This window comes from Physeter macrocephalus, chromosome 2 (genome assembly GCF_002837175.3).
Source record: "Physeter macrocephalus isolate SW-GA chromosome 2, ASM283717v5, whole genome shotgun sequence".
Lineage (NCBI taxonomy): Eukaryota > Metazoa > Chordata > Mammalia > Artiodactyla > Physeteridae > Physeter > Physeter macrocephalus.
The window spans coordinates 9,569,399-9,592,810 of NC_041215.1; the positions used below are offsets into that span (position 1 = coordinate 9,569,399).

General features: G+C 50.3%; 1 protein-coding gene across 1 annotated transcript in view; it reads left to right on the forward strand.

Moving 5' to 3' along the window:
• Nucleotides 1-18,012, forward strand: part of RASGEF1C (RasGEF domain family member 1C) — a 32,352-nt gene extending 14,340 nt beyond the window's left edge. Inside the window, exons 6-13 of the mRNA XM_007119672.3 lie at nucleotides 690-779; nucleotides 2,461-2,563; nucleotides 3,078-3,157; nucleotides 3,240-3,335; nucleotides 8,467-8,562; nucleotides 10,590-10,713; nucleotides 17,414-17,486; nucleotides 17,988-18,012. Coding sequence (XP_007119734.3) covers nucleotides 690-779; nucleotides 2,461-2,563; nucleotides 3,078-3,157; nucleotides 3,240-3,335; nucleotides 8,467-8,562; nucleotides 10,590-10,713; nucleotides 17,414-17,486; nucleotides 17,988-18,012 — 687 coding nt within the window. The remainder of the gene's footprint in view (nucleotides 1-689; nucleotides 780-2,460; nucleotides 2,564-3,077; nucleotides 3,158-3,239; nucleotides 3,336-8,466; nucleotides 8,563-10,589; nucleotides 10,714-17,413; nucleotides 17,487-17,987) is intronic.
• The last annotated feature ends 5,400 nt before the right edge of the window (nucleotides 18,013-23,412 follow it).

Below are 23,412 nucleotides of genomic sequence, written 5' to 3' on the forward strand. Positions count from 1 at the left end.
GTAACATTAGACTCATGGCCAACAGCACTGTGACACATCTGAACGAAGCTTATCTAACACATATTTTTTCCTTCGGGCACGTCACAGCTTTCATGAGCTTAGGAACACAAGACAGCACGGCAGCGCTGTGCTTGGGACCACTTTAAACAGTGAAATCACCAAGAAAAAGCACAAAAATGCAAAAAAAAAAAGACACTAAATAGACTACAAAAAGGACACTTGTTTACAATATGGGAGCTGAAACCAGAAGTCAGGGCATCAGCTCAACCTCAGCTGGGAACGCACAGGTGCATTGGGTGACTCAAATGTTTTGCCACTCTGCACATGTCCACAAATGACCAAGAAGTGACATGAGTGTTATTTGGGGGGTTACAAATGAAATTTTAGGAAGTAGACAGATTCACAAACACAAAAGCTGTGAATAATGAGGATTAATTGTGTGTGTGGGTATATGATATATATATATATATATCATATTAAGTTACATCTTTAAGGGTATAGAAAAAAAAGACTAGAAGGATACATGTCAAATCATGTATTTGTGGATGGTTTTGAGATATTTGTGGATGGTTTTGAGGTTTTGACCTTTCCCAGATTGTCTATAATGATCATGGCTGACTTCAAAAAGTTATTCGTGTTCAAAAAGTTATTGACAAAAAGCCTGAGCATGGTCCTTGTGTCTTTCCTAGCCTTGTTTCAGTGACAAGACTAACAACCTGGAAGCTTACGTGAAATGGTTCAACAGATTGTGCTACCTCGTGGCTACTGAGATCTGCATGGTGCGTAGGAAGCCAGGGCCTGAACTGGCATGGCCAAAGGTGGCCAGGGCTTGAGAGGAGCCTTCTTGGGAGGGAACCAGAAGAGCATCATGAGCCTGTCTCCAAGCCCAGGGCCAGGCTGGGCACGCTCTGGGACACCGGGTGTCACCCAGCTTGCCTGTAGTGATATCTCCCCTCTGGGTAGAGCCTGGCAAACCCCCATCTTAGCTGCCAGGCCAGTGATGTGGTGAATCCTGCCTGGCGTGGATCTACCTGCCAGTCACAGAGGGTGTCAGAGAGAGGCTTGCTGAGGGAGAGGGGGGCGGGCGCTGCTTTTTCCACCTGTTCCTGGGGCGGACTGGCCTGGCATGCAGCCGAATTCCATTTGGCTCACTCAGGACTTAGAGGTAGAAATAATCTAACCTTTAAGAAGTGGGAGATTGCACTTTAAAGTCCAGGTCTCTGGCTTCTCCTGGAAAGCAGGAAGACCAGGCAACACTGAGCTGGACATGCTCGCCACCGGGTCTCAGCCCTGCCAAGCCAGACCCTGCCCACCCTCTTCCCTTCCTTATGGCAGTGGAACCCTCTTCCAAATCCATTCTCCCACTGTCAGGTGAAGCCCAAGGTCCCCCGTCTCAGGGGAAGATTGGAGGCAGCATATGTGCCAGGGTGGGCTCCCTGGAAGCAGACGCTGAGACAGAGCTTGGGGCGTAAGGTATTTATGAGGGGTCTGCGACCAAGAAAGGAGAAGAGGCTCAGAGGAGAAGCTCATCTGTGATACCTCAGCCTGAGACAGTGCTTCCTGTCAGAGTGCCCACATCCACCCTAGTAGTTGGCCCTGATCCCCCACCTTGCTCGGTCACCATCACCATCCCCATGTGGGCTGTCCCATGAAAGACAGGGCAGGACCTCAGGCGGGCAGCTCTCCAAAGGGGTTTTGGGTGCACAGCTCCTCAGACACCACAGCAGGCTTCTTGGCAGCAGTAAGGACCACTTCTGCACTTATGGGAGGAGGGCAGTCTACGTGGAAAGAACACTGTAGGGTTCCGTGGGCCTTGCCTGCTTCTGACACCGCATCGCTGGCCTGGCAGCTAAGACGGGGGTTTGCCTGAGTGAAGCCTGGACAGAGCCCACCCCAGAGTCAGGCAGCGCTTCAGCCTGGGAGAGGACACAGTTTGGTTCTGACCCATCAGAGAGGTCAAAGTCTCACGCACTCGACTCAAGCTGGGGTTGAAATCAGTCAATCGACAGAAAGCAGTGGTGGGGCGGCTAGGGGACAGGGCCTCGGGGTCACCGTGTGGCCCCCGCACCCCGTGTGAAGTGAAGCAGTTTGGTGCTGGGAAGAGAGGTGAGGGAGCCGTGTTTTCTGCTTCTAGGTGTAGGGGTGCTGGGGCTAGGCCTGAGAGAGCAGGAGGACATGAGGGGGCCCCCAGCCCCTCCCATGCTGCAGGTGACTCCTGTGTGGCAACAGGAGTCCTGCCAGCCCCCATCCGGCCCTCCATGGCAATGGGCTCTTTGCTAGCTCCACCCGGGGTGCACTGAGAGCCTCAGCCCCTGGGCTACAAATTGCCTTGGCATCAAGCATCTCAGCTGTGAAATGGGCTTAAAGAAGGTTAATGAGGGACAGGACAGGTAAGCAGGGTATCTGGTCAGGGCAGGATGGGGACACCTCATCACTGAGGCTCATATGCCCTGTCCCCAGCCATCCAAGAAGAAACAGAGGGCCCAGGTGATTGAATTCTTCATCGACGTAGCCCGTGAGTGCTTCAACATCGGCAACTTCAACTCCCTAATGGCCATCATCTGTGAGTGGGCCGGCCAGGCCTGGAGCCCCCGGTGCAAATGCTCCCAGAGAGGGTGGAGTGGGCACACCCAGGCAGGTGGGGTGCAAGCAACCTGAGCAGGGGTTGGGTGCAGGCTGGGCCCATGTTCCCCCCACCCCACCCCAAAGGTCCTGGGGAGGTGCCCCTTTTGAGGCAAGCCCAGCCCTTTCAGGGTGCTTGATGAGAGCTTGGCAGTGTGTCCCCAGAATCAGGGAAGGCAGGGCCCCAAACAGGCCCCTGGTCACAGTATAGGGCCAGTGTGGGAAAGGGACTAGGACAGGGGCCCTGCACATACAGAAGCCAGGCCTACCTGTACACAGTATCCATTAGCACCCACCCACCCTTCATCTGGCAGGCTGAGGCTCCACAAACATCAGCCCTGGTCAGGGTGCAGCCTGAGGGGCTAGGCCAGCTGGGGGCCTCACAGAGGGACTGTGCAGCTCAGAACAGCCCTCCCCGCCTGGCCCTGCCCCCAGCTCATCCTTCCCTCTTTCAGCTGGCATGAACATGAACCCTGTCTCAAGGCTGAAGAAGACCTGGGCCAAAGTGAAGACAGCCAAGTTTTTCATCCTCGAGGTAAGCAAGGCTGCTGGGCTGCTGGGTGCCACCAGCCATCCCCAGGACACAGTTGCCCAAATGCCTCCCTATCTCCTTCCAGCACCAGATGGACCCAACAGGGAATTTCTGCAACTATAGAACAGCCTTGCGCGGGGCAGCCCACCGCTCCCTGACCGCCCACAGCAGCCGGGAGAAGGTAGGTCAGACACTTGCCCAGCCCTCAGAGCTCCTCCCTGCTCCAGACCACCTTGGCCCAGGTGGGGTGGTGACTTGAAGGTCACCTGGTCCAATCCCCTGCCCTTCTACAGCATCTATAATAGAGAGTCGTGTCACCTTGCTCTCATGCCTCCAGTATAGGGAACTCACCACCTCCCCAAACAGATCAACCCACCCCCAAAGCAGCTCTAACTGGTAGCAAGTGCTGCCTTGTGGGGTTGTGTCAGCCACCTGGGGCTGTCCTCTCCAGAGGGCCACACAGAGTAAGGCCATTTCCACTTCCAGCCGCCAGTCCTTCTGAGCTCCAGGCCCTGCCTCCCTCTCTCCTCCTGCGTCAGCAGCCCCAGGCCTGCCCTGCCATGCTGTGGTCTCCAGTTCCCTCCCCTCTTGGGTCCCTTTGTTCTCTGAACAGCTCCATTTGTCAGGGTCCCTCTGTTTCAGATCAAATTGTGGTTCCAAGTACATAGGGTCTTACACATCCTTATTCTAAAGGCAATACTTTATTGATGTGGCCTCAGATCACATTTATGTTTTTGGAAATGACTAAACCAAAATTCTGTGGCTTCTTGCCACAGAATTGCATTTTCACATATCTTGTTCTTATACATTTGCATTTGGAGGACATTTGCTCGTCCTGATCAATTTTGTTTCTCCTCCAAATTCTCCTAGTGGCCTCTGATACAAGAAACCATCCCAGGCCCTGGGATTGCCATGATCTGCTGGCTTAAAACCTGTCACTAGCTTGATGATTAGAGTCGTTCATTTGCATGGGGAGAAAACAGCAAGACTTGCTGTGCCTTTTCAGTCTGGTCTCTTGCAGGAACATTGGTGGAATCAGGTCCCCGCCATAGTTTGTGGAAGTTGCTTCCAGCTTGAGGGATAATAGAACCAGTTGCTGTTCTTGAAATTCAAAGTCACTCTGTGTTTGTATTGGATGCATATGTGGTCAGGTTTGGGGAGCAGGCCGAGATATGCACGCTTGTGCAACCCACCAGGCCTTCCCAGCCTCCTCCCCGCAGAGCACAGATTGTGTGCAGACCCAGGCCACACTGTTGGCCATGTCCTGTCCAGCTGGGCCTTCCTGTTCAGGCTGTCAGCACTTCAGCAATGCTGGGTCCCAGGGAGCCTGGTGCAGGGGGTGCAGCACTCAGCAAGGCATGTCCTCAAGTCCCAGGGCAGATGAGCCTGTCCCCCGGGAGCCAGGAAGCTGGAAAACCAGGGCAGCAGGGGCACCCTCACTTCACTGAGCACCCACCGCACGAGGGCCACTTGACCACCATCTCCCAATTTAATTCTGACAACTATTCCATGGGGTAGACTTCAGCATAGCCACCTTCTGAATTAGAAGACTGATTCTCAGAGAGGAGCCCTCACTAACCAAGTCACTCAGCAAGTAGGCGGCAGAGCCAGGAATCAGACTCTAAGTATCCCAGTCTTTTCTACCTTCCGTCCTCGGGGCACAGGTACCATGTGGCAGTCACAGGGGTACTGGCTTATGGCCCAGGAGTTGGACTGTGGGTGGGGTGCCTAGAGGAGGCTGCAGCCTTTGGACTGAGGTGTCAGTCACAGCACTGGTGCTCTGCACTGTTTTCCTTCTACCCTGAGGGCAGAGTGAACAGACCAGGACTTTGTGCTCCTGTTGTCTGCACCCCTTCTAGCTCTGGGGTGCTGGGACGCTGTGCATTTAGGTCTGGGGCTATAGGTGGGAGACTGACAGAGCTGTGCACTTAGTTTCACTGCATTCTCCTCTAACTTCCAGGGAGTTATGGACCATGGGCTGGACCCACAGAAGCTCCTTCATGAATGGATGGAAGGCTGAAGGACGGATGGACGGATGGATGGATGGAAGAATGGATGGAAGGAAGGATAGATAGATGGATGGAAGGGTGCAAGGAAGGGAGGAAGGAAAGATAGAAGAATGGAAGGCTGCAGGTTGGAAGGAAGAAAAGAGGGAGGCGAGGTGGGAGGGAAGGAAAGAGGGAGGAAATGTAGGGAAGGAGGGAAAGAAGCTTGGAGATGCTCTCGCAGTCTCCCAGTGCCCCCAGCTGAAACTTTGAGGCCAGGAGGTCACTTTGTGTTTTCTTCCTGCCTATGGCTGGCTCCTGTCTGCCCCTCCCACTCCCCTAGTCTCTGTGACAAAGCACCCTCCACACAGGCTTCTCTGGGGGCCCTCCAGGTTGAGCTGGGTTCTGATGGAATTGCTCAGGTCCAGAAAACAAGAGCCCAGGTTTACAGTCATGTGGACAGACAGAAGTGGTGAAAAATTCTCACACATGGGAAATGCTGCCACCCAGAGGACCACTTCAATGGCCCTGCCACCAGGAAACCTGCACCAGGCCCATGAGGAGCCGTCTCTGTCCCCAGAGTCCCACAGCCCTTAACCCCCACCCCTGCCCATCTCAGTGGGTCTCCCCATTCCAACTCAATTCAGCCATCATGCACAAGATGGGTGAATGCACCCAGTGTGGGTGGTGGGAGATGGATGGAGACCACCTTCCCTCTTGGCACAGTGAGGAAGAAGACAGGACAGGTGCTCCGGAGAAGAGTCCTAGTCCTGCATCCACTACGTACTGTTGTGTGAGCTTCTATGAGTTACTTAACCTGTCTGAGTCTCAGCTTCCTCATCTGTGAGGTGAGGTCATAAAAGCCCTGTTTCACAGGACAGTGATGAGGATGAAACATGATCTCATGTGTATATACCTCAGCACAGTGAAGCACTCAGGCCCACCACCAACACCCTTGTGACAAGGGCGTAAGTGGAGACTCTTTGGGAGCACAGAAAGGGACTAAAGCCAGCGTGGGGGAAGCCAAGATGAACCTTCCCCCAAGGTTCTTGGGGGAAGCCAAGAACCTTGTTTTGTAGGTTGTTCCCTTGACTGTCTCCCACTATACTGGGATCAGGAATGAATGTATGTGACACACTCTCACTGTCCCCCAAGCCCTGCACCTAGCATAAAGAAGACATGAGCAAATGTTTGTGGAAGTGACATAAATCTAGGGTGATCAGTTCATCCCAGTTTGCCTAGGACTGCCCCAGGTTTAGTACCACAAGTCCTGCATCCCAGGAAACCCCTCAGTTGTGGACAAACCCTGCTAAACCTGGCTCTGGTCCTGGCCCTGGTGATCACTAGCTGGATGACCTTGTGCCAGGCCCTGCCACTCTATGGACCTTGGTTTCCCCATCTGCCCTGCCCAGCTGAGCCATCCATGCTTCTATGCTGTGCCGAGTGGTCAGCGCCTAGGTCCTCGCATCAAAGCCCTTGTCAGCTTGGATGGGAAATGACCTAGGCAGTCCCTGAGCCAGAAGTGTCAGGGCCTGGTGCCCAGTCCTAAGGGTGATGGGCTGGAAGCCGGCCCTAGCTGGCCTGGCCACATATGTCCAGCTCTGGAGCCTAAGGGCAGAGTAGATGTGTTATTTTCCTGGGCTGACATAACAAAGCACATAAACGAGGTAGCTTAGAACAGCAGAAATGTATTCTCTTACAGTTCTGGAGGCCAGAGGCGAAAATCAAGGTTGGAAGGGCCACGCTCCCTCCAAAGGCCCCAGGGGAGGATTCTTCTTTGCCTCTTCCAGCTTCTGATGGCCATAGGCACTCCTTGGCTAGTGGCCGCATCACTCCCATCTCTGTCTGCGTTGTCACATGACTACCTTCCCAGTGTGTGTCCAAATTTCCCTCTTTTTATAAAAATACCAGCCCACCTAATCCATGTGACCTCATCTCCATTTGATTCCATCCATAGCAAAGACCCTATCTCCAAATAAGTTCCCATTCATAGGCACTGGGGGGTTTAGGACATGAACATAACTTTTCTTTTTCTTTCTATTTTTGGCTGCATTGGGTCTTCATTGCTGCGCACAGGCTTCCTCTAGTTGTGGCGAGTGGGGGCTACTCTTCGTTGTGGTACGCGGGCTTCTCTTGTTGTGGAGCATGGGCTCTAGACCCATGGGCTTCAGTAGCTGTAGCAGTTGGCTTCAGTAGGCTTCAGCAGTTGTGGCTTGCAGGCTCTAGAGCACAGGCTCAGTAGTTTTGGCACACGCACTTAGTTGCTCCGCGTCATGTGGGATCTTCCCGGACCAGGGATCAAACCTGTGTCCCCTGCATTGGCAGGCGGATTCTTAACGACTGCACCACCAGGGAAGTCCTTGAACATAAATTTTTGAGGGACACAGTTCAACCCACAACACAAGGTAGACCCAGCTTGTTCCCCAAGAGTAGTCTGAGCTGTCACCAGTTGGACTCCTTTCTCTAGGGGTTAGCAGGTATGGAACAAGGAGGGAGAAACAAGACATCTGACAGTGAAACACAGAGACCCCATCCTTCTCAGGCTGAGCGCATAAGCCTGTCGCTTCAGGAACCAGAGTAGGGATGCTTTCAGCCTTACCATAGTGCAGAAGGATCAGATCTTTAGCATCAAGAAAGACATAGAATGGCAAATTGTTATATGTATATTTTTAAAAGAGGCCACAGAATTTTACAGCAGATAATTCACATTCCATTAGCATGTTTTTTGATTCATAAAACCAAAACTTAAAAAAATTTTTTTTTCTATTTCAGTATATTTATTCTTTTCTAAAATTTTTATTTTATATTTAACAGTGTGCTCAGCACACACCATTCCTCCTGGGGCACATGAGTCAGGAGACCTAAGTCTGTGGACCCCTGGACTGTGGGGAGAAGCTCCCACTGGCCTTTCCCAACAGACGATGGGAGAAACATTCAAAGGCCACTGAAACTATGCATCTTTCACCCAGCCCCAACAGGAGGGGTAATGGCATTGTATACAGTAGGAGCCCAATCAGCACTGCACTGGGATCTGGTGGGACCTGGGAAGAAACAGTCTGGGCCCAGTTTGTGCCTCCTTTCTTTGTGGTTTCCACATTGCTCCCCATGGTACATACTAAGTAGCCTATGGCCCATGAAGCCCTGAGGCTGGCCAGCCTTGCCCAGGTGGGAAGTCTCTCCCACCTTCTGCATCCTGGTGTTGTATCTGAGGTCCCTGGGGCAGGTGGCTGCTGGCAAGGCTGCCTCTCTCCTATGCAGCCACTGTGGGAAGGCCAGCTGAGGGCTGATCACTGATCAGCTGAGGGCTGATCACCCTCTCCCTTCCAGATCGTCATCCCCTTCTTCAGCCTGCTCATCAAAGACATCTACTTCCTAAACGAAGGCTGTGCCAACCGCCTCCCCAATGGACACGTCAACTTTGAGGTAGGGTCCAGGGGCCTTGGAGGGCCTGCCACCTGGTTAAGCAGGCTGATAAAAGCTCCCAGAGCAGGAGTTCTGGCCCTGAATGGTTGGATTAAAGGAGGACTCCGAGGCAGAGTGCAGCAGCTTGCAGCCAACATCAGAGTGGGATTATTGGGGTCTCCCCACATCTTCCATAGGAAGAGACTGAGGCTTATGAAGGCATTGACCCCCACTCTGTGCAGGCCTCGTGTCTAGCACAGGTGAAGTAGCATCATTTTCAGTCCTTAAGGAGCACCAGGCTGGCGAGAAAGACAGCCCTGCAGACCCACAGTGACAATTGACGTGGTGCTGTGACAGGAGCTGCACAGGGGCACAGTTCACGGTCAGGAGAGGCCTCCCAAAGGAGGAGCCCTTAGCAACAGGAGGAAGTGTCAGGCAGAGTGGGAGGAGAGAAAGACTTCCTCTCCCTCTGCAGACACTCATCACTGTCAGCTCAAGTGTTCCCTCCTCCAGGAAGTTCCCCTTGACCTCACAGGAGGAGAGAGGCCCCTTCTATAGTGGGCTATTATCCCTCAGTCACAGCACCCAAGTCCCCAAGCTCTTTAGAAGCAAGGCCAGGCTGATCCACTCCATGTCTCGACCCCACATACAGGCTTACCCAGCATGTACGTCTCGAAGTGCCTGGTGGGCTAGGCATGGGGAGGGGGAGGAATGGGGCCCAGGAGCCCCAGGGGCACAGGACAGTGACAGCAGATGGTCACTGAGTCAAACAGAGCATGCCATGAGCAGTGGTACCCCCCAATCCACAGGAAAGAAGGGGCTCTTCTCCTGCGAGAGAGCCAGCCCTACCCTAGTGCTTGCCCCACTCAGCCTCCAACTCCAAGGGGCAGCAGTCCTGGGCCAGCCCCTCGCTCTGTCCAAGTCTCAGTCTCTCCCTCTGTGAAACAGGGCTGCCACCATGACCACACAGAGTGTCTAGGAGGAGTGGACATGCCGCATGGCCCGCCAAAGGCTCTGCACGTGTCTCCTGCTGACAGGGCCCACAGTGAATGCCTGGGCCCTTTGGCCTGGAGCTGCCTCTGCTGTGGGGCCTCACATGGACACCCCAGCAGACCTTCACATGCTGCCCACAGGCCTGGTTACCCCTAGGGGCCGGCATAGCTGGAGGAAGCCCAGTCCAGCAGGTTGCCTGGGCTCTGCATCCCAGGGAGCAGTCCAGGCTGGAGGCGACATGGAAGAGGCTGGGCTTGGGAGAGACTGCAGGGGCCAAGGGGGCCTGGGAGCTCACTCTCCAGGTGATCCCAACCCACACTCTGTCTCTTGCCTTTCTTGAATTGGTCCTCAGAATCAAGGCCTGGGCGGAAGGATGGGCGGGCGAGCAGTGAGGGGCAAGAAGGCAGGGTACTCATGTGGCCCCAGATCCCGGGGCATGGGCAGTGGGGACTGGGGACAGACACCAAGGCTGATCAAAGAATGCCACAGAGTGGGGTTCTCACCCCAGTCACAGCTTTGTATTTAAAATCCTGCTTTAAGTTAGCAGTTTTAAAAATCTTAAATGTACTTAAATTTTACTCAATTAAAATTCTACTTAAATGAATTAAATTTTACTTAAATGTGTTTATTTAAATGTATTTGCCTCATTCTCTACATAAACAAACTTGCTGTAAGTAGGGATATATTGCTTGCCATTAGTTGAGATAACCACAAAAATAAACAGAATGAAACTAAAGTAATAGTCACCTCTAGCTAAATGCACTGCGTGCTGATGGCATAGCCCAAGGCTGCTGTCTCGCCATGACAAGGGGGACAGGTGAACCCTAGGTGCTGGGTGTAGCAAATTCTTCAGAGAGAATGAAGAGATGTGACAAATGTCCAGATTTCCTGATGGGTGATTCCATCATTTTTCTGCCCCATGTCCCACCTTGCCCACCCTAGAGGCAGGCCTCACCGGGGATGACAAGAGACACCGGGCCAGGGCCGGCCCCACTGTCACAGGTGACCTCCAGGCACTCAGGGTGCATCGTTTTGTGTCTCTGTGTCCCTGGCAGAAATTTCTGGAGCTGGCCAAGCAAGTAGGAGAGTTCATCACATGGAAACAAGTGGAGTGTCCCTTCGAGCAAGACCCCAGCATCACCCACTACCTGCACACTGCTCCCATCTTCAGCGAGGATGGTAAGGTGGCCCCATGGCCTCCCTGACCCCCAGCCACAGAACTCGTGGGTGGTCTCTTGGTCACATCACCATTCAGGGCCCCTGCTCTGAGCAGGGATGCACCACGCCCATGTGTGCTAGGTCTACGAAGAAGCAGGGAAGTCTGCATCCCCCAACTGAATAGTTGCTACCCCTAGAGCACAGGACAGGGCCCGAGGAGCTGCAGGTTGGGCCCCAAAGGCCAGGCTTCCCCCGGGCACAGTTTGGTTGCCATTGGACATTGTAAATCTGAATGATGTCTGACCCTAATTTCCTCATCAGGAAAGTGGGCATGATGATAAAAACAGCCCTTCCAGGGCTCATGTGGGGGTGGCAAAGCACTAGGCTGACCGTGGGTCTTTCCACAACTGGTGTGTGCATGCGCATGTTTGCGTGTGTGAGTGTGTACCTGCGTGTGTGTGTGTTCATGTGTAATACACACCAGCATGAAATGAGGCATCCTTTCTCCACAGCACTGTTGATGTCTGTCCCCTTAAATAGTCAGTATTTCCATCTGATCATTTGTCAGACACAACAAATTTTCTTATGAATTTGCTAAATGAGCATACTCCTGGAGCTCCCTCCTCCAGAAGAGAAAGTGCTGGAGAAACAAACAGTCATCTGGCTGAGTTGATGGGCCCTGTGGGGAGCAGAGTGGCCCCATGGTTAGCTGCTCTCTGGATGCAGGATGCCCTGGTACCACCCTGGGAGAACCCTGCTCAGCACACAGGAGGCCTGGCTCCTTGTCATGGCAGGCATTTTACACAGGGATGCACACCCATGCTCAGGAAAACATTTTCTGCCAAAAATAAAAAATTAGGGGGAAGGACTTTTTAATGACTTGCTTCTGAATCGTTAATAGTTTCAATTTTGACATTTTATTTTTTATATTTTGGAGCCAGTAATTTTGGGGGGGGTCTCATCCATATCTGGAGTCTCCCCTACCCCACATACATGAGAAGCTCAGCAGCCTGATGGATAAACCAGCCTGGCTGCTCCCACCCCAGAAGCTGTGTTACCCTTGGAAGATTTCTCACCCTCTCTAAGCCTCACCTACTGCATCTATAAAGGGTAGGTAATGAGGTAATGAGAGAAACTACTTCCCAGGGCCATGGTGAAAATTAATTGATGACACAAGCAAAGCCCACAGGACTGCACTCAATCAATACTAGTTGCATTAGTTTCTTATTGGTGCTGTGGCAAATCACCACAAATTTGGTGCCTCAGAACAACATCAATTTATCCTCTTATGATTACAGAAGTTAGCAAGTCTGAAATCAGTTCCACTGGGCTAAAATAGAGGTGTTGGCAGAGCTGGTTATTTCTGGAGGCTCTGGTGGGAGAATCCATTTCCTGGCCTTTTATGACTTCTAATGGCTGCCTGAATTCCTTGGCTTGTGGCCCCTTCTTCCATCTTCAAAGTACATTACTCCAGCCTCTGCTTCCACCATCATATTGCCTTCTTTAGTTGTCTCCCCCTTTCTCTCTTATAAGGACACCTGTGATTGCATTTAGGGCCCACCCAGATAATCTCCTCATCTCTAGATCCTTAACTAAATCACATCTGTGAAGTCCCAAAAGGGCATATTCAGGGGATTAGGACCTAAATATCTCTGCAACCCATTATTCAACCTACTACACTAGTTATTATGATGACTGTTGTCATTGCCCAGTGGAACTTGGGCAATAAAATGTGTCAAAGGCACATTAGGAGAGAGATGGGGAGAGTCTAGAGGCAGGAAGGGCAGAGGTGGGGTGGGGGCATTTCATTCATTCCTTCAGCCAACAATACTTCTAGAGAGTCTGCTGTGTGCCAGTCAGACAGACTGCTATGAACTTGCAAATAAAATCCCGGCCCTTCTGGAATACCCTTAGAGAGAAGCACCTTCCCTTTTGACCCTCTCTTCTTCCTATCCTTCCCTCTACCCCCGCAAAAGAGCTGAGAAATTCAAGAGAAGGGACCTAAGATGTATTGGGCCCCAACTGGGATGGTAAAAGCCTCTGACAAAAACCTGGCCCTGCCCTCAGCTCCATCAGACCTCCCCTGACAGGGCATGCTGGCAATCCAGTCAGTCTCAGGCTCCCTGAAACAAGTGAAAATATAGAAAATCGCAGCAGAGAAACAAGAGATATAAGGAAGAACCAAATGGAAATTTTAGAACTGAAAAGTGCAATAACTAAAATAAAAAACTGAACAGATGGGTTCAACAGCATATTGGAGAGGACAGAGGAAAGAATCAGTGAGCTGGAAGATAAAACAATAGAAATTATACAATCTGAACAACAGAGAAAAATATAGACTGTACCAGAGCCCCAGGGACCAGTGGAACTATAACAAAAGATCTAACACTCATGTCATCAGAGTCTGGGAATGAGAGGACAAATTGGGTATGGTTGAAAAGTACTTGAAGAAGTAATGCCTGGAAATTTCCCAAATGTGGAAAAGACATAAACCTACAGATTCAAGGAGCTGAGTGAATCCCAAACAGGATAAACCCAAAGAAACCCATACCAAGACTCATCATAGTCAAACTTCTGGCAACTAAAGAAAAAGAAACAAATCTTGAAAGCACTGAGAGAGAAATGATACTTTACCTATAGGAGAAAAACAATTCAAATGACATCAGGTTCCCCATCAGAAACCATAGCCAGAGGCAGTGGCACATTTTTCAAGTGCTGAAAGAAAACAACTGCCAACCCATAATTCTATATCCAGTGAAAATATCCTTTAGGAATTTACTGTAGATAAGTCAAAATGGAATTTTAAAAACTGTTCAGGTAACCCACAGAAAGAGAAGAAAAACAACACAGAACAAATAGAAAATAATAAATAATTAAAGAAATAAATAGGCAGACTTAAGCTCTAGCATATCAATACTTATATTGAATGTAAGTGGTCCAAATACACCAAGTAAAAGACAGAGACTGGCAGAGTAAATTAAAAATGTGACCCAACTGTATGCTGCCTACATGAAACTCATTTCAAATATAATGATGTAGACAGGTTAAAAAGTAAAAGGATGCGGACACATTAATCAAAAGAAAGCAGAAATGGCAATAATAATATCAGATAAAGTATACTTGAGAGGAAAGAAAATTTCCAGAGTTAGAGAGGGACATTATGTAATGACAAAATTGTCAGTCTCCCAAGAAGATATAGCAATCCTAAATGTGTATCTACCAAACAACAGAGTTGCAATATTTATGAAGCAAAACCCAATAGAACTGAAAGGAGAAATAAATAGATCCACAATTATAGTCTGGAGATTTCAACACCCTCTCTTAACAATTAATATAACAACTAGACAGAAAATCAGCAAAGACATAGCAGAACTCACCAATACCATCAAACAACAGGATCTAATAGACATTTATACAACATTCCATACAACTACAGCAGAATACACATTTTTTTCATTTGCCCACAAACATATACCAAGATAGACCGTATCCTAAGTGCAACAAATTAATTGAAATCATACAACATGTGTTCTCTGATCACAGTGGAATCAACTAGAAATCAATAACATAACAGGAAGATCTCCAAACACTTATAATCTAAACAACACAATTCTAAATAATCCATGAGTTAAGAAATCTCAAGGAAATTTTTTAAAAAATTGAACTAAATGAAAATGCTATCAAAATTTGCAGGGTGCAGCTAAAGCAGGGCCGAGAAGGAATTTTACAGCATGTAATGCATACATTAGAAAAAAAGGAAACACCTCAAATCAATCATCTAAGTTCCCACCCCCAGAACCTAGAAAAAGAGGAGCAAAATAAACCAAAAGTCAGCAGAAGGAAGGAAATAAGAGCACAAGAGAGCAGAAATCAATGAAACAGAAAACAGAACAATTTTTAAAAGTTAATTGAAGAGCTGGTTCTTTGAAAAGCACAATAAAATTTCCATCCTCTAGCAAAGAACTTCTTGACAAAGAAAAAGAGAGAGAAGACAGAAACTACCAGTATCGGGAATGAAACAGGGTATCACTACAGACTCTGCCAACATCAAAAGACTTGTAAGAAAATACTATGAACAACTCTATGCATGTAAATTTGACAATTTAGATGAAATGGACCAATTCTTCAAAAAACACAAACTTCCACAACTCAACATAAAATAGATAATTTGAATAGCCCTATAGCTATTAGGGAAATTGAATTTTTCATTTAAAAACATCCCAAAATGAAATGTCTGAGCCCAGATAGTTACACTAGAGAATTCTACCAAATATTTAATGAAGTAACACCAACTCTGCACAGTCTACTTCAGAAAAAAGAAGAGGAGGAAACTTCCCAGTTTTTTATGAAGCAAGTATTATCATGGTATCAAAACTGGACAAAGACAGTACAGATAATACACTCTACCCAGAAAATCCCTCATGAATATAGATGCACAAAATCCTTAAGAAAATATTAGCAAGTATAATTCAGCAAAATATAAAGATAATCATATATCATGACCGAGTGGCCTTATTCCAGAAATGCAAGGCTATTCAATAGTTGAAAATCAGCCAATATAATCCACCATATTAACAGGCCAAAGAACAAAAAAAAACTAGATTGTGTCAATCAGTGGAGAAAAAGCATTTGACAAATTTCAACACCTGTGCATGGTAAAAACTCTCAGAAAAATAAGAATAGAAGGGAATTTACCAACTTGATGAATTGAATCTACAAAAGCCCTTCAGCTGGGCTTCCCTGGTGGCACAGTGGTTGGGAGTCTGCCTGCCGATGCAGGGGACACGGGTTCGTGCCCCAGTCCAGGAGGATCCCACATGCCGCGGAGTGGCTAGGCCCGTGAGCCATGGCCGCTGGGCCTACGCGTCCGGAGCCTGTGCTCTGCAACGGGAGAGGCCACAGCAGTGAGAAGCCCGCGTACCACAAAAAAAAAAAAAAAAAAAACCTTCAGCTAACATCATATTTAATGGTGAAAGATGGAAGGCTTTCCAGCTAAGATTGGTAACAACTCAAGGATGTCTACTCTCACCACTCTTATTCAACATTGATGGAAGACCTAGTCAGTGCAATAAGGCAAGAAAAGGGATAAAAGACATACCTATCAGAAAGGAATTACCACTTCCCCTATTTGCAGAAGATGTAAAAAATCCCAAGGGATCCATAAAAACTCCTAGAACAAAATGAGTTCAGCAAGCATCACAGAATACAAAATAAACAAGCAAAAATCATTTTATTTCCATGTACTCACAATGAATATGAGTTCACTGAAATTAAAAATACAATACCGTTTACAATCAATCAAAAAAGAAATGCTTAGGTATAAATCTAACACAACATGGATAGAATTTGTATGCTAAAAACTACACAATGCTGATGAAAGAAATCAAAGAAGATCTAAATAAATGGAGAGACATGACATTCATAAATTGGAAGACTCCAACATAGCAAAGATATCAGTTCTCCTTTCCAAATTTCAGGACAGATTTAATGCAATTCCTATCAAAATTCCAGGAAGATTTATTATAGATACAGAGAAGATTATTCTTAAGTTTATATGAAAATGCAAAGGAACTAAAATAGCTGAAACAATTTTGGAAAAGAAGAATGAAACAGGAGGAATCACTCTACCCAACATTAAGGCCAATATAGCTTGAATAACTACAGTATTCAAGACATTGTGGTGTTTTCAGGACAGACACATAGATCAATGTAACAGAATAGAGGACCCATAAAGAGACCCACACAAATATGCCCAATGATTCTTGACAAAGGTGCAAAAGCAATTCAGTGGAGGAAAGATAGTCTTTGTAACAAATGGTGCAGGTGCATTTGGACATCCATAGGGCAAAAAATGAACTTCAACCTAAGTCTCACACTTTATACAAAAATTAACTCAAAATGGATCACAGGCTTGAATGTAAAATGTAAATCTATAAAACTTTTAGAAAAAAAGAAGCAAGAGAAAATCTTCAGGATGTAAAACCAGACAAAGAGTTTCTTATAAAACTAAGTATGCAACTACTATGTGACTCAGCAATTACACTCTTGGGCATATATTTATTCCAGAGAAATGAATTTACATGTTTGCACAAAATCTCATACACCAATGTTTACAGAAGCTTAATTTGTCACAGCCAAACACTGGAAACAATACAGATGTCCTTCAGTGGGTGAATGGTTAAACAAAGTATGGTATGGAATACTATTCAGCAACAAAATGGAATGAACCACACTGATACACACTACAGCATGGATGAATCTCTAGAGAATTACAGTGTGAAAACAGTCAATCCCCAAAGGTTACATACTGTGTGATTCCATTTATATCACATTCTTGAAATGACAAAATATAGACACAGGGAACAGATTAGTAGTGGCCAGGGGTTAAGAGAGGTGTGGGGATGGGAGGGAAGTATATGTGGCTATAAAAGAGTAGCATGAGGGATCCTTGTGGTGATGGAATGTTCTATATCTTGACTGTGTTGGCGCCAATATCCTGGTGATGATCCTGTCCTATAGTCTACCAAGTGGTTACCATTGGGGGAAACTGGGTAAAAGATACATGGATCTCCCTGTATTATTTCCTACAATTGCTTGTGAATCTACAGTTACCTCCCAACAACAATTTAATTTAAAAACAAAAAGCAGGTGAGACTCTGGGTGTAGAAGAGGTTATTGTCATGGCTCATAAATGCATAATATCACTTCATTTTCTGACTAGGTCTTTATTTGGCTTCTTATGAAAGTGAGAGTCCAGAGAACCAAACAGAAAAAGAGAGGTGGAAATCTCTAAGGTGAGTCTCTGTTCCAGGACAAGTGTGGGAGGCAGGTGGAGAGAGCGAGTGGGGTGCTTGGGGCCAAGACAGAGTGGAGGGACTTCATCTACACCCGGTTGTCAGCCTCCTGGGAGCCCCTCCGTGGGGAGGGGGCAGGTCAGACCAGCATCTTAGAGGTGGGGGAGGAACTTAAGTGCTGGGGTAGGGAGAAGAGGCTGGAACCACGATCCCCCATGACTGGAGGCTGTCCCATGGGCAACTGAGATGTGTGCCCCAGGGCCTGGAACCCCAGTCCATACTCTTATGCCAGAAAGTGAGACACACACCACCTCCTGCTTGTTCGGCCTGTTAACACAGCCGAGCGGAGGTTGGAAGTGATGCACAGCAGCGGGCTCTAAGGACTGAGCCAAGAGGATTGCACATGCCCCTGTGGGGTGGGGGCCTCCTCTCTCGGGAGTATAACCACAGGCCGGGCCAGCAGGCTCTCACCACCCTCGCTCGGCATGTTTAAATCTGCAGGTCTTCTATTCTGGGGAAGACGTGAAAAGCACTGAGCTGGAGGAGGAGGAGGGGGAGGAGGAGGAGAGGAAGCCAGCAGAAGCGTTCTGCCGCCCTGCCCCAGCCAGCCCAGCGGGAGGAGGAGGCATTGGTGCCTCGCTGCTTTGCAAACCGTGACCCTGTGGCCTGGTGCCCATCACAGTGACCACACAGCACAGGAGACCTTTCTCCACCTTTTGTGGAACCTCAGCCCTGCAAGGGCCCAGAGCCTCCAAACACAGGGGTGGCACGTGCCTCAGGGGCCCTGCCTTCAGGACAGTGGTGCTCACATTGTTGGTCAGTCTGTCTGTCCACGGCGATGACCCAAGGGGTTGGGTGACTGCAGTGTCACTCTCAGTGGGTGACTCGTGCCATGGAGACAGACACCCAGTCCATCTCCAGGTGGCCTGGGAGCCTCTGTATCTCCAGCGAGCATCACCATGATGTGAGAAGGGCCAGAGCCCACCAGTGGCTCCTGCCATTCTACTGATGGACCTGACCCTGCCCCTTGAGATGGACTGGTTTCTGCAGCCCCGTGCACCCCCTTTCTGCATCCTGCTGGTATCGGGATAGCTTTCTGGTGACCACTATGATGATGGTCAGCAGGACAAATTTGAGTCACAGACTTGACAGTGTGTACAGTACATTGTAAATTTTAGAGTTGGTATAAACACATTGGTATACCCTGCGTATCCACATGCACTTCATGTCTCTCACCTGTGGGCTTCTGCCAGGATGCAGGGCAGTTTCCCAGCTCAGGCCCAGGAATGCTGTGACCACAGGTCAGGAGGGGGACTTGGTGGCTATTTCCACTCCATAGACCCCATGTCCTACTAAAAGGAGCTGATGTGCAGTAGATGCTAGGTAAGCTCCGGTGAATGGATACTGACAGCCTTGTGTGAGGCCAGACGCCTCTCTTGTTTGGGCAAGGAGTGATGAATCCAGGGAGGACCCTCAGCCCACCATGAAGCTCCTCCCCTGGGGCTCTCACCCAGCCCTTCACACACTGAGCCAAGTTTCTGGGCCAGGAAGTAGAGGGGCTGTGGAGCTGCTGAGCCCCAACCTGGCAAGTGACCAGGTCACCCAGCCAAGAAGTCAGGGAGCGTGATGTACACCCCCATTCCTGGTCAGGTCCTGAGGGCAGAGTGATGTGTTGAAGGTGCACTGATGCATCCTGGCCAGCTCCTGACCATGTCAGGACTCTCAGAGTCTAGGCCCCCTTCAGCTAGGACCTGACACCACTGTCCTGGCAGTGTGGCCTTGGGTCCCACCTGAGGGACAGGCAGAGACAGAGCAACCAGCACTCCAGGTGCCTCCCCCAACTTGAGAAATTCTGCCTGATGAACCCAGGACCTCAGGAAGGCCCCAGAAGGACACTGCAGCCTGACAGAGGCATGGGAATGCTGCACGTTAGGGTTGAATGGGATCTTCTCTGCACCAGACCAGCCCACCCCTTTTCATCTGAGACCCTAGAGAGGGTGAGTAGTGGAGTGGGTAGCAGAGCAGGAACTGGGCTCCAGCCAAGCCCAGGCTCCCACCTTGCCTCACACCATATCTAGATCCCCACAGAGGTGTGGGTGGGGCCCTGGTGCCAAACCCAAGGAGTCCTGGGGGGGTTCCAGGAGCTGACTAGAAGCACCTCCTGATCCCCTCGTCCCTACCCGACACAGTCCCTTGGTGTCTGGGGCAACATTAGACAAGACCCCTACAAACATCAGCAGGGACTGTCCCTGCGTCCTGGTCACACTGAGCACTGCCTGTCAGGAGCAGGGGCAAGTGGCACAGAGGGGTTAGTGGCCTTGGAGACATGTGATGGCCGGTCCAGGGCTGATGCCCATGGAGCTCTGGGAGGCCTACCTGGGGAGGAGGAGGTTATATCCTTCCCCAGCCACAGGGAGACAGGACACTCTGGAGGCGGCTTCCAGTCTACCCATGGGCCCCAACCTTGCCAGTCACCTGGCTCCAGCTCCCTACTCCTGAGCAACTCAGTGCAGGGACCTATGAGGAAACCCCAGAATGCTGAGCTTCAGGAAGCAGCAGGTGAGGTCAAAGGGCTGGGGGCAGCTGGCCACAATGTCCCCCCTGCCTCATGCAATCCCTCACCCAGGCCCAGGATCCCAGCTCTCTCTCCAAGGCCAGATCCCAAATTCCTCAGCTCAGCCATACCCCTCACAGTCCTCTCCATCTCACACTGGGAGATTGCGGCAGCCTCCTCCAGGCTGTGGGGAGCATGAAGAAAGGGTGTTGGAGAAGCAGTACAGGGCCCGCAGCTGAAAATCTGGAGGTTAGGTGGGAGGCAGGTCAAGCATGTCACTGCTGATAGAGGCCCACCCCCAGGCCTGAGGCTATTTCCTATTTCCTAGTTCTGTGGCCTTGCAATTGCTCTTCCCACTGCCTGGGATGCTGTTCCTGAGCTTGTTGATCTAGTCGGAGCTGCAACCTCAGCTGTAAGTTCCCCCTTCTGGGCAGGGGTTCCTGACATGCAGCCCCCTCACCCACATCTGCTCCCTCTAGTCTGTAAGCCCCTCAGTGGCCCAGTGCAGAATAGGTGTCAGGTGAGGATGGTGGTGTGAGGCCTGGGTTCATCCCCAGCTGGGAGAGGGTCCAGAGAAGGAGGGAAGGAGGCAGCCCATGGCTAGCCCCACAGAGATCACAGGGCCAAGGAGACTCAAGCTGAGTGTGTTTGTGTCTTAGGTTCATCCCAGGGGCCCTGCTCCCCACCTCGCTGAGCACCCACTTGGTACCCAGCCCCAGGTGCCCAGGCCAGGAGGAGGGCCTTCTCTCAGTAACTCCGCAGGTGGGGATCTTGGTGCCCTTTCTCCAGGTGCAGCCTCGGAGCCCAGAGAGGAGTGGTGCCCTGCTCACAGCCATTTGGATGGTTCCTTAGTCACATCCAGGACTCCAGGCCCTTCCCTGTAGAGGCCCTTTTGTCCTCCTGCCGTCCTGGCCTCAGTCCCTATGGCCAGGTCAGATGGCCCACAGGGGATGCAGCAGTTGGAGCCTATTCCTGGGGGGCAGGTGTCAGCCACACAGGCGGTGCCCAAGAGTGATGCCCGTGAGGCCCAGTTTGGTGCCAGGTGACACAGATCCCTGCCACACAGCAGGTCTGAGGCCGCCCAGCTGAGCCACACAGCAGGCACTTGCGCCTCAGGGCTCCAGGGCGACCAGCAGCCCCACTGTGCACAGGAGGCCAGGGAAGGGCCATGGCTATGGTCTCTCTTTTGTTGTCTAGCACTTTTTCTCTGAGCCCTCCAGGGAAGGAACAGGGGGGTTAGGACAGGAAGATGTCCCTGTCTGGGGTTTGCCTCAGAGACCCCTGGGCCTGGCTGGGGTTCAGAATCAATTCATCTCATATGGGCGATCTGTGGGTCCTCTGATGCCCCTGCCCCCTACATTGCTTCCCTACCTGCCCTAGTTTCTTGGGGCAGGTGTCTCCATTGTGGCCAGTGACCAATGACTTATCCCAGGAACTCAGCCACAGCCAGGCTTCTGTGGAGGCCTGTCTATCCACCTGACAGCCCTCCAGAGCAGGACCCCAGACAACCCCAGGGTGGTTCTCAAACGTGTGTCCAAAGTTGTCCCAGAACACCACAGACCCTAACAACTCAGAGACAGACAGCCACCAGTGTAGCCCCTCGTCCTTCAGATACCACAGGCAGGTATCAGACCTCAGGGCACTGCATCCCCCATGCTGCAGGGGCTCATATGAGGTTCCCAAGGAAGGGGCACCCCACCCACAGCACGCCCAAGCAGTGCCCTCCTCAGGCTCTAACTCTTGACCACTGATACACCCCATCCACGAGTCAAGGGAGCAGGGAGCCAGATAACTCAGTCAAGAGCCACAGTCGGGGTGTGCCTCAGCTGGAAGCCCCATTTCACCCCAAAACTGAAATGCTTCCATCATGGGTGCTAAGCCCCAGACCTGGCACTTTATATACAGCCTGACACATCCCACGAGATAGGTGCTATCACCATCCCCCTTGCCAAGTGACAAAACGGAGGCTCAGAAAGGCAAAGCCATTGCCCAAGGACACCCAGCTTGCAGGGACAGAGCCTGGGCCTACCAGGGTCCATTGACCACCAAGAGTCTGCTGCTCAGGGTGCTGAGGAGCCAAGGGGAGCTCCAAATGGCCTCTGGGTCTTCCTACAAGCACAGACACGATGACACACATCTTTCCTCCGCTCTTGCCCCTTCCTCTTTGGAGGGTTGCTGAGCCCCCTCGTGCCCCCTGGTGTTTCAGGTGTGCCATCTACTGTCTCATTTATGCTCAAGACAACCTCCCCGCTCCCCTATTGCACACACCCCTCTGTGGGCTCTGCTGGGCACAGCTGTGCCTCTTCCCCAGCAGCAGAAGACAGCAGGCCTCACCCCACGCTCCCCATCATGCTACCCTTTGCCACCGGCATCCATGCTGTAAGGTTCGCATCCCAATACACAGCGTCTTCAATGAAAATGGCTCCATTTTTCACTCTCAGGACTCAGATGGGAGCCCTAGATCCCTGGGCCAGGGAACAGATCCAGAAAGATCTTAAAATACACACACAAGATGCTTCTCAGCACAACCAGGCCCTTACCCTCAGGCTGAGCAGAGAGCCTGACACTGCCTTAGATATCCAATGCTGGGCCTTCAGGCAAGACCAGAAGGGTAGGAAAATTAACTGAGAATGAACAGACCTGAGGCATAAGCTAGAACCCCCACCAGTAGACCTCCACCAAGTGGGCAAGCTGAGGAAAAGATCAGCAGAGAGATGGGGGAGACAGGAATCCAGGGTGTCGGGGCAAGAGAGCAATGGCAGGAAAGACTCGCAGAGGTCAGATGGTGAAATACACCCCCCTCACCTGGGGAAGACCAAGGAGCTTGGAGTTCACCCTGGAGCTCTGGGCTGGGGCAGGAGGGACACTAAAGTGTTTTAGGAGGTGATGTAATTGTTAATTTTATGTGTCAACGGGACTGGGCCACAGGGTACCCAGTTATTTTGTCAAACATTATTCTGGGTGTGTCTGTGAGGGTGTTTCTGGGTGAAATTAACAGTTGAATCAATCAGGACTCAGTAAATCAGATTGTCCTCCCCAATGTGAGGGGGCCTCAGCCAATCAGTTGGAGGCCTGAAAAGAACAAAAGGTGAAGTAACGGAGAATTCTCTCGCTCTCTGCCTATTTTCGACCGGAGACATGGTTCTCCTGCATTTGGACTGGAATTTACACCATTGGCTGTCCTGACTCTACAGCTTTCACATGGCAGATCTTGGGACTCTCAGCCTCCATAATTACATGAGCCAATTCCTTATCATCTATCTGTCATCTATCCATCATCTATATCTATCTATCTATCTATCTATCTATCTATCTATCTATCTATCTATCTACCTACCATCTATCTATCTCTCCTATTGGTTTCTCTGGAGA